The 19,861-nt window shown below is 31.8% G+C and overlaps 2 protein-coding genes across 3 annotated transcripts; both read left to right on the forward strand.

Moving 5' to 3' along the window:
* Nucleotides 1-922: 922 nt before the first annotated feature.
* On the forward strand, nucleotides 923-10,058 carry LOC114396526 (DEAD-box ATP-dependent RNA helicase 28-like). Of its 2 annotated transcripts, none has more exons than XM_028358543.1 (19): nucleotides 923-1,326; nucleotides 1,944-2,123; nucleotides 2,338-2,406; nucleotides 2,773-2,879; nucleotides 3,440-3,518; nucleotides 4,140-4,313; nucleotides 4,423-4,571; nucleotides 4,937-5,032; nucleotides 5,391-5,493; nucleotides 5,695-5,757; nucleotides 5,948-6,009; nucleotides 6,207-6,303; nucleotides 6,815-6,933; nucleotides 7,025-7,067; nucleotides 7,308-7,409; nucleotides 8,490-8,588; nucleotides 8,710-8,796; nucleotides 8,912-9,183; nucleotides 9,624-10,058. In XM_028358543.1, exons 1-19 carry the CDS (start codon nucleotides 964-966, stop codon nucleotides 9,637-9,639), a joined length of 2,280 nt encoding a protein of 759 aa, XP_028214344.1. In that variant the 5' UTR covers nucleotides 923-963; the 3' UTR covers nucleotides 9,640-10,058. The 2 variants fall into 2 exon arrangements, with proteins under 2 accessions (XP_028214344.1, XP_028214345.1); XM_028358544.1 differs by having other exon boundaries at nucleotides 923-1,323.
* Nucleotides 10,059-14,504: 4,446 nt separating this feature from the next.
* LOC114396912 lies at nucleotides 14,505-14,993 on the forward strand. The gene has a single exon (XM_028359078.1). It carries the CDS (start codon nucleotides 14,505-14,507, stop codon nucleotides 14,991-14,993), a length of 489 nt encoding a protein of 162 aa, XP_028214879.1.
* The last annotated feature ends 4,868 nt before the right edge of the window (nucleotides 14,994-19,861 follow it).

The raw sequence follows: 19,861 nt of genomic DNA on the forward strand, positions 1-19,861 counted from the left end.
ATTTAAGATTGGATTACATGAGATATATTCTCAATAGATTTGACTAATCAAATATTTCTTTATCTTTTTTTAAAATATTGTCTAGATTTATCTAATTATTAACATTACCTGATATTTTATTTTCTTTCAAGATATATATTAAGATACAACATGATAAAATTTAAATCATTCTAAATTATCACAAATTCAAATATAAAAAATATTTTATCCAAACTAGATATACAATGTTATATTATTAATATAATAATTATCTTTACAATAATAATAATCTTTTAATCCTTTTAAATAGGATATGAATCTGTTACACTTTCTTTTATCAGTATAAAATAATTTCAATAATCTTACATTAACCACCTAATCTTTTTATTGATAAAATAATTATATAACTCGATCAATTTTAAATAAAGTAATTAAAACAAACATCATTTTGTTAGTCAGTTAATTGAACTATATTTAATATATCATAAGTTTACATCTAGGTCATTAATGAGTTGACCATTTTCTATCATTTTAATAGTCTAAAACACTACCTAATCATATAACAAAACAATAACAGTGTCTACCTCATACACATAAAAAATTGAAATGTTATCGATGCCACGGTCTCCCACCCTAGCTAGATCCAACTCACAAAAGATTAGTTTCATGTTAAAAAAAGATTTTTTAACACCTAGAGAGAGTGAAAAAAGAGAAAAAAAATATAAATATACTATGTGATAGAAAAAGAGATAAAAATAAATAAGAACTATTGATAAAATATTTCAATAAATGGTGTATTAAGAAGGATGTTCATTGGGTCAAAAAAAGAATTGAAAGGTCCATCACTCAATGCGTTGGACCAAAAGGGAGCAAAGTGTTTATTCAACCCGACCCGGCCCATGGTTCCTTTGTGTCGTTGAAATCAGCAACAACAACTAGAAAAGGAAGAACCCTTCTAAAAACCTGCGGCATAAAGGACCAACCATGTCGCCTAGTTTCGTCTTCGATCCTCCTAGCGACGAAGAAATCGAACACTCTGAACACGAAGAAGAAGAAGAATCCGAAGAAGAACCAGAGTCAGGATCAGGAACAGGATCAGAATCAGAGTCAGAAGGAGAAGGAGAAGAAGAAGAAGGGCACGAAGAAGCGCGGGTTCCGAAGAAGAAGAAGAAGAAAACGCAGTCTCCATGGGACTTTGCTAAATACACGGAATCAGTGGCGGAGGAACACGCTCGCAGGAGCACAACCTCGGTCGACGAGAAAATCTCCAAAGCACTCAAACAACGTTCCACGCCGCTCGTTGCTGAGCTTGACCACAGCTCCGAGTCCGAACCTGATGAACAAGTAGTTGTTGGGTTTTCGTTTTCTTTTTTCGTGCATTCGTATACCCTTTTGGGTTTTTACTCATACACGATAGGAAAAAAATGTTTTTTTTAATTATTTATTTTTTGGGATTGTTGGGAAGGGTTATAGAAGAAGTTCTTCTTTTTATTTAGGATAGAGAAAGTGTTCATTTGATTCAAAATGTTGTTTTTGTTAGTTCTATGTTGTTGGGTTTGTTTTGGGAGATCAGAGAAGGGGGCTGTTGGGTTTGTTCCAGAGGTTGTTTTTTTAGTTAAATATAAAAATAGTCTTTTTTAAATATTTTAAAAATTGCTTATGTATTTATTGGGTATGTTTAGGAAGATTATAAGGAGTGCTAGTAACACACTTATTCATGTCCTGTTTTTGGTTATTATATCACGAGTGGGGGGGTTATTAACGGAGTGAGACCTATTTAATTTTGTGTTTTCCAATAAATTTCAGCTTATAATTGTGTGTTTAAAAGAGTGTATTAGAGAGTGTTTTGCTAATATTTCTCTTGTTTCTAGATTTGCTTTATGATTCATGATAGGAAATAGTGTTTATTTGATTCAAAAATTGATTTTTTTTTAATTTTTGTTGAATTTGTTGGGTTTGTTTAGGAAGATTATAGACCAGAGGAAGAAGATGAAGAAGAGGGTAATGATGGTGATAGCAAATCCTTTTTTGCTCCTTCTGATGGAACCTCTTTCCATGCTGATTCCTTCTTGCAGCTCAATCTGTCTCGCCCTTTGCTCCGGGCTTGTGAGGCCTTGGGGTATTCTAAACCAACGCCAATTCAGGTTTTTATTTTCAGCTTTGTTTATTTTTTATTTTAATTTTAATTCTCAGCATTATTGATTGTGTAGTTCAATGCTATTTAGGACACATTAGCTCAATAATTGACTTAGCTTTATCTTTTGAGTCTTAGCATTACTAGAGTTGCTTATGTTATTTCATGTGTACTGTCCTGACAATTTAACTTTTTTTTTTTGGGATTTTGAATTTTGATAATAGGCAGCTTGTATTCCATTGGCATTGAGTGGTCGTGATATATGTGGTAGTGCCATTACTGGGTCAGGGAAGGTAATCTCTTTGTTACTTTTCTTTGGGAGTTTGTAAATTTGTGATGCCTTGTGTCTGTGGTTTGGTGCCTGAGTTTTTGTGTGATGGTGTTTCTTTTAATGCCCCTTGTTCATATCTTGCTATTGTGTTTCTTTTAATGCCCTTTGTTCATATCTTGCTATTGTGTTTCTTTTAATGCCCTTTGTTCATATCTTGCTATTGTGTTTCTTTTAATGCCCTTTGTTCATATCTTGCTATTGTGTTTCTTTTAATGCCCTTTGTTCATATCTTGCTATTGTGTTTCTTTTAATGCCCTTTGTTCATATCTTGCTATTGTGTTTCTTTTAATGCCCTTTGTTCATATCTTGCTATTGTGTTTCCATGCAGACAGCTGCATTTGCACTACCTACTTTAGAGAGGTTGTTGTTCCGTCCAAAGCGCATGCGTGCAATAAGGGTCCTCATTCTTACTCCAACCAGAGAGTTGGCAGTCCAGTAAGTATTTTTTATAATTGTTCTCATTTTTTCGTCTGGATCATTTTTTTTGTAAAAATATTCAAAATATTTAGTTGTGCTAGGAGGGCAAGTGGTCCATAGATACTGAAATGTACCATGAATGCTCTCTTCTTTTATTCAGCTGAGTATGTTGTGTGTGTTGTGCCTACTAGCATATATGGCTTTGCATCATTGCAATGATTCTATGCATGTTCTTCATTCCCACCTTTGCAAAAGCTTGAACTAATTCACTTCATTGAATATACATGGCTCAGTTCATGGTTGTGCATTGGATGCATCTAATTTTTGCATTACTCAATGCCTTTTTATTTATTTAAATTGATATATTTTTTTGTTGTAAATACAAGTACAAACTTGTCGATGCTCTAATTCAATTATGCTTCATTTAAATCTGTGCTATATGTATGTATATATAATTGTATTCATGTATATACATTACTTCTAGTGAAAAAGGTTGTAGATGTAAAATTTTGAAAGCACTCTTTTCATGATTCATGTAAATTGCTTTCCAAATACTTATTTCAAATTATTTTTGACAGAGTTCACAGTATGATAGAGAAGCTTGCTCAGTTTACTGATATAAGGTGTTGCCTGGTTGTTGGGGGTCTGTCAACAAAGGTTTGATCACTGTTTCAGTTTTGTGATGACTTATAATCATAAGACATGTTGATGGTTCAGAATAGAGTTATGTGCTTCTTGTGATGCTTTCAGTATGCAGTCAGCTGTTTGGGTTTTTTTTGTCCATTGGAAATATCCTCTTCCAGCTTCCGTCTTTTATACAATTCCATCTATAATTCTGATAAATGTTGGGTTCTGTTACAATACATTTCCTGTCTGTTTGACACACAATAATCTCTCATTTCCTCTCTAGTTTTAATTTAAATTTGACATATTTGAGCACTGTATATGATCTGATCTCTTTTTGTTGATGATATGTATTGCTGTAACATAGCTTTTTGTAACAATGACCTTTCCTCATGGCTTACTAGATAATGAGCCTTTTGAAGAAATATTTCAAAGTTCCAACTAATCAGATGGGAAAATACAAAGGATTGTATTTGATAAACAAAAGTTAATTGGTGATTTCATAATATGTGGTTTCTCATTTTGACCACATGGTTAGGTGGGATGAGAGCATGCAATGTGGCTTTTACAGCTTTAAAAATTCCCACTATTATCTAGTTGATTGCACCCTTTGCTATTTATTTATTCTTTAAAAAAGGTGTTTTCTCATCCTAGGTGCAAGAGGCTGCTTTGAGAACAATGCCAGACATTGTTGTGGCTACTCCAGGACGCATGATAGACCATTTACGCAATGCTATGTCCGTGGATTTGGATGATCTTGCTGTTCTAATCCTTGATGAGGCTGATCGTCTTTTGGAGCTTGGATTTAGTGCTGAAATTCAAGAACTTGTAAGTTTTAGTGCAAGAGTCATTACAGTTAAATATTTTGTTTTATAATTTATCCTGATTTTAGTTTTTGATAAAAGGAAGTATTAAATCAAGTTTTATTGTTTGACAGGTTCGCTTGTGTCCCAAAAAAAGGCAGACTATGTTGTTTTCAGCAACAATGACTGAGGAGGTTGACGAACTTATTAAACTTTCCCTGTCAAAGCCCTTGCGTCTTTCTGCTGACCCATCTACAAAACGGCCAGCAACCTTGACTGAGGAGTAATTTCTTTACTATTTCTGTTTCCCTATAAATTTTCTGATTTCATCACTCATTTCCATTGGTATTAGCTGTATGTCATACGATAGTGATAAAATCACAAGTTGGTCTGAAAGAAAATTAAATATCTAATACTTTTTCAATGTTCCCCCTTATATGCTAAGCATTTGATGGAATGAACATAGAGACTAGAGAGGCTTTTTGAACTCTAAAAACAGATGAAGAGTGTGTTTCATGCTTGTTTTGGGTATTTTATGCTTAAAAGATAATTATGTAAAACTATCATGTTAAAACTTTTGAAGTTTGCCAGGTTTTAGCATCTAGTAAGATCCTTTGAGTTTTGTTAACTATTGCTTTTCTATTTCAGAGTTGTTAGAATACGAAGAATGCGTGAAGTAAATCAGGAAGCAGTTCTTCTTGCAATGTGCTCCAAAACTTTTACTTCCAAAGTCATCATCTTCAGGTTTTCATTTCATTGTTTACTATGCTTGTTATGTATATAGTATGTGATAGTGTTTTATGAATTGTTAAAAAATTCTCTTTATGTAGCTATTTGATGAAACTAATTGGCAACAAGTAGGAGGTTGATTTTACTATGACTCCAGTGTTCATACTAATAGGCCTCTTATTCTAGCAGTTGGTTGGTTCTAGCTAGCTAGTTGCAAGGAACCTTTTTATGATCCCAATAAACTGAAAATCTTAAGTCTTTTATTTCAGATTTTAAGTCTGATCCTTCATTTGCACTGCTTTATGATTATTATTTCCCTTCTGCCACTCTGCTACCTCTAACTAATTGTTTAATCTATCATTTTGATGTGCAGTGGAACAAAGCAAGCTGCGCATAGATTGAAGATTATATTTGGATTAGCTGGCTCAAAAGCTGCTGAGCTTCATGGAAATCTTACTCAAGCCCAGCGCCTTGAGGTATGTTGCTAATATTGATATGTGTATTTCTGTATTTTGGCTCTTTTGTTGGCTTTGTAGTTATGTTACTATCTCATTTTTTGGGATACTAAAATGATGTTCATTTGGACCATTTGTATGTTTTTTATTTTCTTGTTGAAAGGATTTGTTGTATTGATTGTGGTTGTGACAAGATTTTCTCACTTCTGATTATCTATTTAGGCTTTGGAACAGTTCAGGAAGCAGCAAGTGGATTTTTTGGTTGCAACAGATGTGGCTGCCCGTGTAAGAGTCAACTTGATGTTTATTTCTTCTTTACTCACTTTGAATTTGAATATTGTATTATTATCTCAAACACCCCCTTTTGATCCAGTATTGGTAGCTCAAGGCGAACATACAATTATTAAATCTGTTCCTTTTGGCTATTGGAATTTGGATATAGATCTGACACTGTTGCATGTGACTTTATTTATAGGGCCTTGACATTATTGGTGTTCAAACAGTTATCAACTTTGCATGTCCACGCGATCTTACTAGGTACAATCTATGATCCATATTGGTAGTAACTCTGCTTGAAATGTTGCGTGTTATTGACTTCCTGCATTTTTTGTCACTTTCCTTCATTGCTACATAAGTTACAATTTATCATACACGATTACATGTTGATCTCGCCTTAAACATGATCTCTTTCTCTCTATGGATTCCTGATAACTTTATCTTTTTTTATTATGAAGCTATGTTCATCGAGTTGGTCGTACTGCAAGAGCTGGAAGAGAAGGATATGCAGTCACTTTTGTGACTGACAATGACCGATCACTTTTAAAAGCCATTGTGAGTATCATTTGAAGAATCACTGCATTTGTTTTCAGCGTTGTTTCATATTTCCTTGCAGTTTTCCTTATAAGATAAAAAAGTTGTGCATGCTGATCTGGATGTTGGGTCCCATTGACGTAGATTCTGTCAACAAGTGTTAATTTTTCTCTATTAGTTATTCAAGTTTGACATTTCATTAGATTTTCTACATCAAACATTCACATAGCATCCTTTACAGAGAAATATCCCATTTGTTATTATCTACTAATTTTAGTTTTCGTTGGTCTGATTACTGAGACCTTGCCTATTAATCACCTTTTCAAAATATACCTGAAGGAAATACAGATACTTTTATTGTTTTTACTTGTAGCTGTATGTTTAATTCTAATAGTAATTTGGATTTTCCTAGTTGAAAAGCTTATTGATTCTCTGTTCAGGTAGAGAACATGCAAACTGAAAAAAGAAAGTTGATTTTTTTAATGAGCTATTATATAATCTTTCTTATACATGTCGATTTTAAATTAATCAGGCAAAGAGGGCAGGTTCAAAGCTGAAAAGCCGCATTGTTGCCGAGCAATCTATACATAAGTGGTCTCATATAATTGAGCAAATGGAAGACCAAATTTCTGAAGTACTTCAAGAAGAGAGGTTTTGATTATATTTTATTGGGGCTTCATTCTTTTTCATTTTTCACTTTCTTTTTATTATTATATTTATTTATATTTTCAATTTATTTCAGAGAAGAAAGAGTTCTAAGAAAAGCCGAAATGGAGGCCACAAAGGTATTGATCAGTTATTTTGTTTTACTTGCCTTTAATCCTGGTATGCCTTGGATTACACAAATGTAATTAATTATGTCCAGTTTTCATGTGTTCTCATCTTGTCTTGCAAAATAGCATTTCCAACGTAGCATCACTTAGAAAATTTTATTGTATGACCAGGCTTTGGAACCCCATATTGATTGTTTTCATTTTCTAATCCTTAACATTTTCCCTTCAATGAAATCATGCACTTATTGGCAGGCTGAAAACATGATTGCACATAGGGAAGAGATCTTTTCCCGCCCCAAAAGAACCTGGTTTGTCACAGAGAAGGAGAAAAAGCTTGCTTCAAAAGCATCCAAGGTACAATATTGTTTCATCTTGCTAAAATGATTTCTCAAATTACTGGCATTTATTTTCCTATTTTACAATGGAGCATTATACTTGAGAAATCTAAGAATATTTTGACTAGGGATCAATTGTGTCTTGACAGTCCACACAAGGTCTCTATATTACTGTATTGCTTTTCCAAATTAGCTTATTTTGAAGAAATAATCTCTCATTTGCAGGTTTTTAAGAAAGTTTTGGGAAAATGATGATTATTTCTTTGAATAAAAGCTAAATCAAACATGCAACTAATGTTAGTATTGATTAATAATTACAATGATTCAATCCTAATTACACAACTTAATTAGTTCCCAAGAATGCTCCTACTTGGTTATGATTGACGTTTTTAAAATGGGAACAGTGATTGACTGGTGAAGGCACTTACTCATGTAGTTGAACTGGTAGTAGTTAAAATATTATATAATACTAAAATATAAAATGATAAAATAATATAAAATTATGATCTACATAACAAGTAAGAAAATTACAAACTTCTAAATGCATTTCAACTCATATTTTAAATTAATATAAATGACTAAATTATGTTTTAAAAGATAAAAATTAAGAAGCAGCTCTGGTGTAGTGAATTGTAACACTCCCATATAGGATACCTATGGTATTATACCAAAAATATGATAATTGACAGAATAATTTATACTGGTGTAAAAGCTTTAAATGTGTTTTTATTTATTTAAAGATGTTTAAGTTAAAAAATTAAAAATTAAAAATACCTGTTCAAACCAGTTTTGGACTGGTTTGACATTTTTTTTACTGGTTGTGAGATGCTCTGATTTTTTAGAGTTAATGGACTGGTCACCAATGACCAACCTGGTTCCCAATTGGACCAGTTGAACAGGCCGATCCGGTTATGAAAAAAACAATGAATATGATGCATGTGAACAAGGGTTTGATGTTTGATGATTTCCCTTATCTTTTAAAGGTGAAGGTGAGATGCCAGTCAAACTAACAATTGAATGACAAGTTTTTTTAGTTCAAATCCTCTTTCTTGTGTGAAATGTCACTTGTGTTGACAATAAATGAAATGACTGTAAACAGGCATCCATGGATAATAGCAAGAGTTCTGGGAAAGATGTAATTAGTGCTGAACAAGCTGAAAACCTTAGAATGAAGGAGAAGAGGAAGCGAGAGCGTGAGGTAAAAGTTTTCCCCCAATTTTGTTATGCATATGATTTTGTTTGTTTTATTCATATAAAATTCAAATAGGCTTACATGTATGCATTGCTATGTATTTACTTGATGAATGTCTTTGGTGTAGAAACATTTGCCTAGAAAGCAGCGTAGAAAGTTGGAAGCAGCTAGAGAGATGCTGGAGGATGAGGAGGAGGATGGTAAACAAGTAGAGGTATGTACTCCTTAGTCCTTTCCCTTGCTATTAGCATTCTCTGTGCAGTGAAGGTTGAAATATACTCTTTGTTCCTTACCTTGTTACACTGAAAATGAAATGCATATAATTGCAGGCTAAGGGGGGGAATAAAAAAGACAAGGGTGGAATGTCACTTGTTGATCTTGCATACCGACGGGCAAAAGCAGTAAAGGCTGTCAAGAAGGCATTAGATTCTGGCAAGATTGTGGAGAAGAATAAAAAGAAATCTAATAATAATTCCCGGAAAACTCCTTCAAGGACAGAAGAGATGCGGGAGCTATTCCAGACTGACATGAAGGATAAAAAGCCAAAAAGAGGTGTTGGAGGAGGAAAGAAGTCAAAGAGTTCATTCAAAAGCAAGTCAAGGTATTAATTATAAATTGTCTCATTTCTGAAACTAGTTAGTTGTATGTTTCTGAGCTTTTAAGCATCCAACATATCATTGATCCCATCTTGATTGAGTCCAGAAATTCTTTTGCTTCTAAAGTTGGAATAATCATTTGATCTGGAGTGAGGCTTTGAGAAGCCTACTAAACAATAATGATATGGGCAATCAATTTTTTGCACTCATTTTCATTTTCTTTGGTTTATTGAATTTGTTATTTTTGTGGGGAATTAGATATTTGGATGCAATAAATTGATACTTATTTATTTATTTTCTGTTCAACACGGTGAAAATTCAGTTGTGTTGTCCCCTCCTTTTTATAGTAACTGCATTGATAACTTTATGCATCTCAACATTTATTTTACAACACTTGTTTGTGCAATGCTAATAAATAAAGTCTTGATTCAAATTCCCTTTTCAGGTACAAGCGCAAGTAGTCTGAGGCTAATAATCCTTGTCATAAATATGTGCATGGAAGGACCATAAATCTCCAAAATGCGTGTCCTTATACCATATGGAGGTGATTAAATGGAGCTCCACTGTGAATTTCAGCTAGTGATTGTGGGTCTTTTGGGTGGCCATGGTGATATGGGGTATGGTAGCAGTAACTACTACCTACCAATACCCTTTTTTTTGTTCATTGTATCTCGTGAGCTTGGTTCTTATCCCAAATGGATAGCATAATTTATAGCATTGAGTTTTAAATGTTACCAATAGAAAAAATATTTATTTTAGATTAACTCTTTAATATCATTGATTCTGCTGTATATCCGTTAATGCACCGTTATTTGTGAAAAGCTCCTAATTATTGAGTATTGACCCTATAATTTAAAGAAATGTATTACTCCTTGGGAAATTCATTGGCTATTTTTAGGAAATTCATTAACCGTTCTACAATTTAAAGAAATGTATTACTCCTTAGGTTCCGTAATAATCAGTTGCGTAAGAAAGAAAAATTTATTTTAAAATAATTATCATTTTAACGTTTTAATGTAGCTTTAATTATATTTTTTACATATATATTTTATAATATTAATGATACAAGTATTAAACACTTGAAATTAATTAATAATAAAATTAATTTTATAAAATTAATTTTTATCTATTTAGTAGGTTTTATTGGTTTGTGTGAAAAATTTGAGATAACAATTTTTATAGAAAATTATACCTTTTTATAGATAAAATTATAAATTGGCATAAAGATCACATTATGTCTCATAAAAAATCGTAATTAATATTAATAATCTATACATAGATTTTGAGTTTCCACTTATTTTAAATTGAACAGAATAAAAAAAAACATTCTTAAATTCAGTTCACTTTGGACAGATTTTTACTCAGTTTTGGCTGATTCTTGAATACTTTAATTAGTTCTTAATCAACATTTTGTTCCAGAGTTTTTGGACTGTTTAGAGTTGTAGCCTAATTCAGTTGTAGATTCAAAATGGGTGCAAATTATAAAAAATAAAATCAATATGTTTAATTATATAAATATAGATGAAATAAAATATAAAAATATAAAATTTTATTTATAAATTTAGTGAATTTTAAAAAATGAAGAGATACAAGTACACACTTTCACATGGTTGTAGGTCTACCAGTGGCCTAATCGGTTCTTGGTCTCATATATCAATTTGATATTATAGCTATTTAATCTTCTATTTTTATTATCTAAATTTAATCTTCTATTTGTAAAAAATGTTGTTCTATTTGATATTAAGAAATAAAGTTTATTTTTATTTGATCGTTGGAAAATTAATTCATGTACTTTTGAATAATAAAAAAACACATGTTGCAGTGTACATTTATGATTGATATTATATACACTTTCCAATTATATTCAATAGTTCAATTAAAATCAATTCTACTCAACTTTGAAAATATACGGGTCTTAAATTAATTTACTATTTTAGTTGTAGAGTTAACTCAATATTAACTTTATATTATATTAGGGGAAGAGAGGCATTGCGTGCCTCTCTATATGTTTTAAATAAAAATAAAATAAAAGAAAGTAGAAAGGTTTAGAAGTTAGAAAAAGTACAAAAGGAGTAACTAACTAAAAGGTAATGTGTCAGTTGTTAAAAAAATAAAACTGATGGAAAGTAAAATTATCTAGAAAATGTGTATATCAAATAAGATATTTTTTATTATTAATAATTATATATGATTGAAAGATTAAATTGAAACTATTTTTATGATTCAGAAACTAACTATATTAATTATTTGTCCTCTTATATTTTTAAATCAGTTATTTTGCTTCTTCCTATTTTTAAATTAGATATTTAATTTTCATTTTTTTAAAATTATTCAGAATAAACAATTTTGGTATGTTAATTGTTAGTTAATCGTTCAAAGTGAAATGTTAAATTTTACATAATATATTAAAGTTGACATCACATTTATAAGTAGACGGTTGATGCAACACTTATATGACAAGAAATTAATTAAAGTAAAACATAAAAAATATTATCTGATTAAGATTTATAACATTTTATACAATGATAAGGAAATAAACCACAATCCAAATTACTTTGCTTACTTAATTTATAAACAATATTTTCTATGTATGATTACATCGTCAACAATTATTAGTTTTTTCAATTATAAAAATTTATAAATTAAAAAAAATTATTTAATATATAAAATCTTTTTACTTTTATTTTCTATCATTTTACATATTTTTATCTTGAATAATTTATATATTTTTATTTTAATTTTATTAATTTATATTGAATTTCATAAATTAATATGTAAATTATTTACATAAATTATTTTATATAATTTATACATGTTTTGTAAATGATTTTACTATATAATTTTTTTACTCTAATTACATAAATCAATATAATTCCATCCATTAATATGTAAATTATTTTATGTAATTCATACAAATTATGTAAAATAATTTTAATATTAAAATAATTTTTATTAAAATTATATAAATTAATAAATTTTTAATATTTATTTTAGAAAAATTACATGTTAATATTTTCATTTTAACTATAAAAATTTCTTTAATAAATAGATTTTTTTATTCCAATTATCTAAATCAATAAAATTATATAAATTAATATATAAATTATTTATTTAATTTTTAAATATTATTTAAATTTATTTTAATATATAAATTATACAAAATTTGATTCTGATTACAAAAATTAATAAAATTTTAGTTTTAAATTTTTTAGATTATTTAAATATAGGGATCAAAAGTACATTTTTGCTTTTATATTAATAATTTATGAAAATAATTTATATACTAATTTATGAAATTAAATTTTTAAATAGGTAAAATTTAAATAAAAATATGTAAATTAATCAAAATACTAAAATGACACATATAAAATACTGTTTATAAAAATAATCAAAGAAAGCAAGTCACAAAGTGATTTATTGCTTTGTTATTGTGTTAAATGTCATGGGATCAATTCCTACACATGGATAAAAAATACCGATTTTGAAAAAAAGAAAAAGAAAAATTATAATTTAGTCTAATTATTATAAAGATTAAATAAATGCTATTTTTAACAAAAAGAAACGTTGCTATTTTATAATAAAATAACTAAAATAATAAGTACTATTTTTTTTAAAAGATTAAAATAGTGACACTTCCCTAGAAATAAGGATTCACTCTAAAAAAAAAACTGTTTTTTTTTTTTTAAATTGAAATGGTAGAATTGCATAACTTGACCCTATCTTTTTAAAAGACGCACTATTTTTTTAAAAATAAAAATTGTATGCTAATAACAATTATAAAATAATTCACAAAATAATATTTTTTTAAAAGTAATAACATTTAAACACTGGTTTAATTTTTTAATACTTAACATACAATTTATAATATTTAAAAATAGTAAGCATACCATTAATTCATTATCAAGACAGTGAGAATATATTTACTTATTTTGGTTACAAAACAGGGTGAGAATGTGAACATTTGGTTTGAAATTTAACCCCGCGGCGCCTATAATGATGATTGTCAAACAAACAACAGAGAATCCGACACACTGCGATGTAGAGACACAAAAAAGTTTGTCTTAAAGTTGGATTTAGATATGATTTTGTCTCTTTCTTTGTTTTTTATTAGGGAAAAAAAAAACTATTTTGGCTGTAAGCCATTTTGTCCTATTTTTGCATATAAACCAAACCTTCATTTTCCCAGATTCTAATCTGCAAAAAGATTATCTTTTTCTTTCCCCTTTCTCTTTTATGTGAGAAAAGCTTATCATCTGGGTCAGTTTCAAGTTTTCAAATTTGAAATGTGAGGAGCTGTGTTAAGGACTGCACTCTAATGCTTCTGAGTTCTGAGTAAGGTAGCTAACCTTATTTCCACTCCTTTTGAACTTACCTATGTTGTGATTTGCATTTACAATGTATGGTTAGGTAGTAGGATCAAACTAGTAGTTTTATTATTCTCAGACTAGGATTTTTTTTTTTTTTTTTTGTGTGTGTGTGTGTTTGATTTCCAAGTCTTTTGGTGAAGTTGATACCCTTTTCTGGATTCTGCTAACGTAGTCCCTTTAAAGATTGGATGATTTTTAGTAGATTTGATTCTGCATCATCCTAACCATTTTGGGTTGGTGGTCCTTTTGGGTTTATTTCTGTACCTCTTCATTCTTTTTTTATTTTTTATTGAAAAATATCATTATTTTTATTTCCTTTATCCCATGGTCATACATGCATGAAGATGATTCTAGCTGGCATTCGCAAACTGATTTGTGGTATGTGTCTTGTGGTTGAGAGGCTGCCACATGATGTATCATGGCAATGTGCATTTAAATTTGTGTTTGTTTCACCCAATAAAGCATGCATTGTTTGCTTGCCCTACTCAATTTTGCTGTTTATGGAAAATGGTTTCCTTATTTTGTGATTTGCATCTCAAAATATTTCTTGTAGTCAAGTGGGGGATAATATCATTTGAATTCTGTGGCTGATGTGATGCTTTTCTATTGTGAACCTGGTGAAACCTTACACCGATTCATATTTCTTGCCCCTCTTGCTTGCTGTATGATATGTTGCTCATCAGTTATTTGTTCATTATTGCCATTTACTTTCAATCATGAATTGTTAAATGGTAAACTAGAGCTACTTACTACTTGCTATAGTTTGCATATGCTATTTGCATGTATTGTAAACTCTGCTGGAAATTTTCATCTTTCAATCACGAATTGGTAAATAGAAGACTAGGAGTTACTGATTTTGATTTATTTGAATGCACTATTTACATGTATACCAGATTTTCTGGCAATATCCTTCTCAAAAGCTTTGAACACTTGGGTTTTTGATTGGAGCTAAGAGGAGCATGGAAGATACCAAGGGTGACAAAGGAGCTGTCACAGTAGGAACCACTGGAACAATCAGCTTGTTGATGACAAGGGAATTGGATCAGATGTCTTCTGTTCCACACCAGGAAGTATCTTCAACAAGTAAACCTCGAATTTCAGTTTCGAGTGGTAGTGCTACGCCAAAACGACCACAACCAAGAAAATCATTTGAAGCCAGCAGTAGTAGCAGCAGCAGAAGTAGTAGCATCTTAAACCATATAAGTCCTGGGATTGGCCCCAAAACAAAACTTAATGGCAAACATACCCATCAAATACCCATTCTTGGTTACCAGAACCTTCCACTGGAGACAAGTCCAGTTACGAAGAAAAAGGATAAGAAGAAAAAATCTAAAATTGTTGAAGTAGTGGACATCAAATGTGGCTATGTAGATAAAACTTGGGCTACCCCTATAACAAATTCTCTCAAGAAGTTGGGTTTCTCTAAGCTCTCTGAGAGCATTACCTAAGGGTGATGTTTTATGTCAGACTTCAGGTTCTTGTAGCTGAAAGCAGAGGTCCCCTTTGGCTTACTGTTGTCAGATACATCGACCACAGAACACATCTTTGGTAGGAGCTTGCTACTTTGCTTTTTCTTTGTACTTTCTACTCTGGATACAGTTGTTGGTCTGGAATTAGTACTAACTGAGGAACCCATGTTGATAGTTTGAGACTTGTTCTTCTGTGACCAGTCTTGGGAATTGAATTCCTGCCGGCTATAGTACTCAATTTCTTGCATTAGAAGGGATCCAACTGTGCCTCTGGTGCCTATTTCCACAGGTGGAAATCCAGCCATCTCTTTTGTGTTGCTTGTGGCAAGGATGGTGGGTTTATGCATGCTTTATTTTGTTGGTGTCAAGGAGAAAGCAAAATCTTATGATTTGAGAGGGGCGGTGTGTTGTATTATTTTGGTGATGAACTTTTCCACAAACTGTGGCATTTTTCTTAGGTTTGAAGAGACTTAGTTTCACAAGAACTCTCCACCTTATACTATTTATATGAAGTGCATGGCATCTATTATGTGTATAGTTTTGTAGAGTTAGTTAGTGACACGTCATTCCACTCATGTGCTAGCAGTAAAACACTTGAGCTCCTAACTACTGTACTATCCTTGTAACGTTAAGTTTCAGCAACATGTCTCGGTACTTGCTAATGAGGTAAATTATTTGAGACTATGGTCAATGTAATTTGGACCAGATGGAATTCATGTGAAAGAAAGAGATTGGACTTTCACTTTCATTGACTATTGAGAATGCTGGTGTTAGGTTTTGGTCTCTGAAATGACCGGAACAATAGAAGTCGAGGTGGTTTAGTAAAATGACTATTTATTAGAGTACTTTTCAGGTATTGGATAAGTGTGGATGATTTTATTTTGGCTGGCTGAGATGTATTATATAATTTGGTTTTGTTTTTGGGTTGTGCAGGTGAGTGGGAGAGATATTTAACATTATGCACTCTAGGATAATGCTTTATTTATTCTCAGACTAGGATTTTCAGTTTTCTGATTCCACATTTTATAATTAAAAGATTTAGGAAAATGAAGAGAGCATTGAAGATTTGTTGGCAGGAAAACCAAGTTGAGGGATTCATATTTTTTCCAACACTCAAATTTGCTCATGTTGCATCTTGCGACTGAAAACTGGGGTTTGTATTATTATCATTGTGCTTCTTAAATTAGGTTTTGATACATTTATCATGGAACACATTTCTTCCTTTGGTTCTTTCTATTTTCTATATGATTTTGTTGTCACCCCACTTTACTACCCAAAAAAAGACTGCAAGTTTGAGGAACTTGTGCAATCTGCCACAGTTGGTGGACCCTCTGTGCTACCTTTGTTTGTAGTGGAGTCACTCACGGGTATTCCATTTATTTGTATTGGGACATTTTGGACCTAGATTCCTTTTCACAAGATAGAAAACAAAGGTTCTCGCCAAAGCTAAGAAACTCTCTTTCATTCACTAAGGGGACCAGTTCCTTATCATTTGATTTATATTGTGCATTTTAAGATTACCACTACTCTTAAGCTTCTACTTCCATGGAGAAATTGTGTCATTGTCATGCAAAGGAATAGATCAACTTGGGACAAGTTAGTGATCCTAGTTGGCTAAATTGCTTAAAAGATAACCAATTTTGAGAGTGCTCTGATCACTTTTTAGCCATAGTAATGTAAAGTAGCTACAAGGACAATTCCTCTGTTATTTTCAATCATTTGTCACTGTGTTATTATTAAAGTATGATAGACTTTTCTGATTCTGTTTTGCATGTGACTGATATTTCATTGGTAATAGACATTTCACATGTGATTACGTTTTCAATGGCATTAGCATCATTTAAAACCCCACTGCCCACTGTCCACTTTACATTGTTATCCTTTTAATGCCGCTTCAAGACTTTTTGATAAATATTTCTTCCAAATAGTTAAGGCCTAATAAACTTCTACAAGTGTTTTTGAGCTCTTGGGGTTCATTTTATTTTTGCAAGTCTCAAAAATAGGTTTTTGAGCTTATGGTTGTTTATATTCTTAAATCGGAATCTTAATTCACTAAAATTCAAGGATGAATGATTGAATGAACATCTTATCTTTTTTCATCTTAAAAGTCAAAACAAATTCATTTTAGAAGATTATTTCTTATCTCAAAACACACTTATTGTTTTATCTTAGTTTTTGTAACGTGGGCATTTTCTAGTTGGCTACTTGTGGAACCATGTAATTTAGTGGGAAATTTTGACACAACGAAATCATGCTCCGGTAAGGTGAAGCTAAATATGGAAGAAATATGCCTGCCATAGAGTTTGCACACCTTGGAATTAGAGTGGTCAGTGTATGATAATACTTTGTATTGTTTTTTTTTTTGGAAATTTAAGACATTTTCTTAAAATAAATTGAATTTATATACCACCTAAGATAGATTTAAGATATTTGCATATCACACGGCTCATTATTGGGTGGATACCACCTAAGATTCAAATAGAGGTATGCACGGACATAAAGGTTTCGAGTATAGCCATAAAATAGATTGGGTGCCTGTTTGACATATTTTTTGTTTTAATCCTCTGATTTATACAGTGACTAAAGATTGAATTCGGATACTATTCGAATGATTTTTTAATGTATGAACCACAAATCACCTACCGATTCTTTTCCTTATCATCTATACTACGAACATGGAATTATGAACCGCAAATAATTATGATAGAAACTGTAGCTACATCATGGGAAGTTAAATAATTTCATGTATACGCGAATATATCATGTTAGAAAAACATCTATAATTTCATAAATACGCAAGAATATATTACCAATGATATAGTGCCAAGTGGTAGGTTCTCACCGAAATTCATAATTGCCAACCAGAATATATCCTGGCACAACAATTATGAAAAAAATCACATTAACTGTCTGTATACACAACAAACATAATGTTCAAATCCTAGAAATCATGGATAAACAAATCATGAACATGAAATAACCAAAATGCAAGAACAACATTAAAGAACTCTAACATAGATTTGGAAGGGGCTGCGCGCAAACGCAAGCCCCCATGCCACAAATTATGATGTAGGCTCCCTCCTAGGGCCGTGTAAGATGTAAGGTAAATTAGGCATCTAAGGCCCCTAAAAAAAAAAATTTAGGTCCCTAAAATTTTTTTATTACTAATTATTAATAAATTTTAACTGATCAAAATAAAATAATTTAGAATCTCTCTTTTTCCTAAAAATTAGTCAATCAATATTATCTTTTTAAAAATTAACCAATATCACAATTAATGTCATTTAAAGTATTTTATTTATCCCAAAAAAGTAAATCCCTATTAACTTTCCTTTAACCCATTCCAATTCCCTAACTAACGTACCTCACTCTCGACTCCATTCTTCACGTTTTTTCATCTCCTCATCTTCTGTTCATAAAAAAATCTATTATTCTCCTTCCCTTGAATGAAACTTATTGTCTATTGATCAAACTTTGTTTCCGCGGCTCAACCTCTCTGGATTTGACATCGCTTGGATTCTGAATGCCTATAAACCGCATACATCTCGGCGTCCCGCGTACGGAGCCTTTCATCTCCATCCGGTGGATTGGTGGAACGATTCATTTCACGGGCATGACTCTAGGTACGCAGCAATACAACACGTATCACATAGCACCCTTGCGCCTGACACAACATCTAAACAACAAAATCTGTCTGTTTCCAATTCCAGGTTCTATCATTCTGTTCATCGATCATCATTTTCTATATTTATTTTAGAATTTATTTTAGAGTTTACTTTGTTTAGATTTCTTTAATATTTAGTTAATTTTTTTTATTTTGATTATTTACAAAAGAAAATGTCAAATAGAAAGTATGAATCTGGTTATGAAAAATTGAAGAAAAAAAATGAAAAGTTGAAAAGCTAATTGAATCTCAATGTGGTGCCCTTGATAAAAAAAGCTAATTGAATCTCAACGTGGTGCCCTTGCAGCTAAAAAAGCTAGAAGATTAATATAAAAATTAATATTTTATATAATATACTAAGTCTCTTTAAAATTTTTGTAAAAAAAGACCCCTTTAACATTTTTGTCTTAGACCCCAAAATATCTGTACACGGCCCTGCTTCCTCCTAAGTGCAAGTCACCGCCTTAAGCCATGGGCCTTATTGATTACCCATGAGAGCGGATGAATAAGATATTGACACTTGACTATTAGATATAAAAGAGAGGATGTTGTGTACCTTTTGCTAAAACTGGAAGAATATGACTGGTAGAGGTCCATGTAATAGATGGATATATATATATGAACTTAAATTCAGTCTTATATACAGAGTTTGATGTAGAATGTTAGGGAACTAGAACACAGTTCCTTGAGTGAAAAGCAGAAAAGCAAGCCAACAATTTCTGTATCAGTAAAAAGTAAAAAACCAAAACCAGAATGTAAAGAGAAGTGTAAGGGGCTGAATCGTGGCATGTGTAGGCAAATTTACGTAAGAGGGTTCATTTTACAAAGTATTTACGGGATGGGGTCTGTTTCAAAACAAATAACGGAGGGGGTTTGTTTTGTGGAGGAAACCGCCATTGCCACTGGCGGCATGGCTCAACCCGCCATTGCCAGTGGCGGCAAAGGAGGAGAGAAGGGTGTATTGCCAGTAGCAGTGGCGATATGGCCACGTAGGTGGAGAGAGGAGGGAGCCGCCAGTCCGTCTGGCGATATAGCCCACGTGGGACTCGCCCACACGGCTGGCGAGACATGCTTCACGGGCTCGCCCACACGGCTGGCGAGACAGCCTGCTTCACGGGCCTGCCAGCTTCGGTCTCGTCCACAGGACTGGGTACCTTCCAGCTTTTCAGTTCTGCTCCATTGT

The sequence above is a fragment of the Glycine soja genome, chromosome 18 (assembly GCF_004193775.1).
Source record: "Glycine soja cultivar W05 chromosome 18, ASM419377v2, whole genome shotgun sequence".
Lineage (NCBI taxonomy): Eukaryota > Viridiplantae > Streptophyta > Magnoliopsida > Fabales > Fabaceae > Glycine > Glycine soja.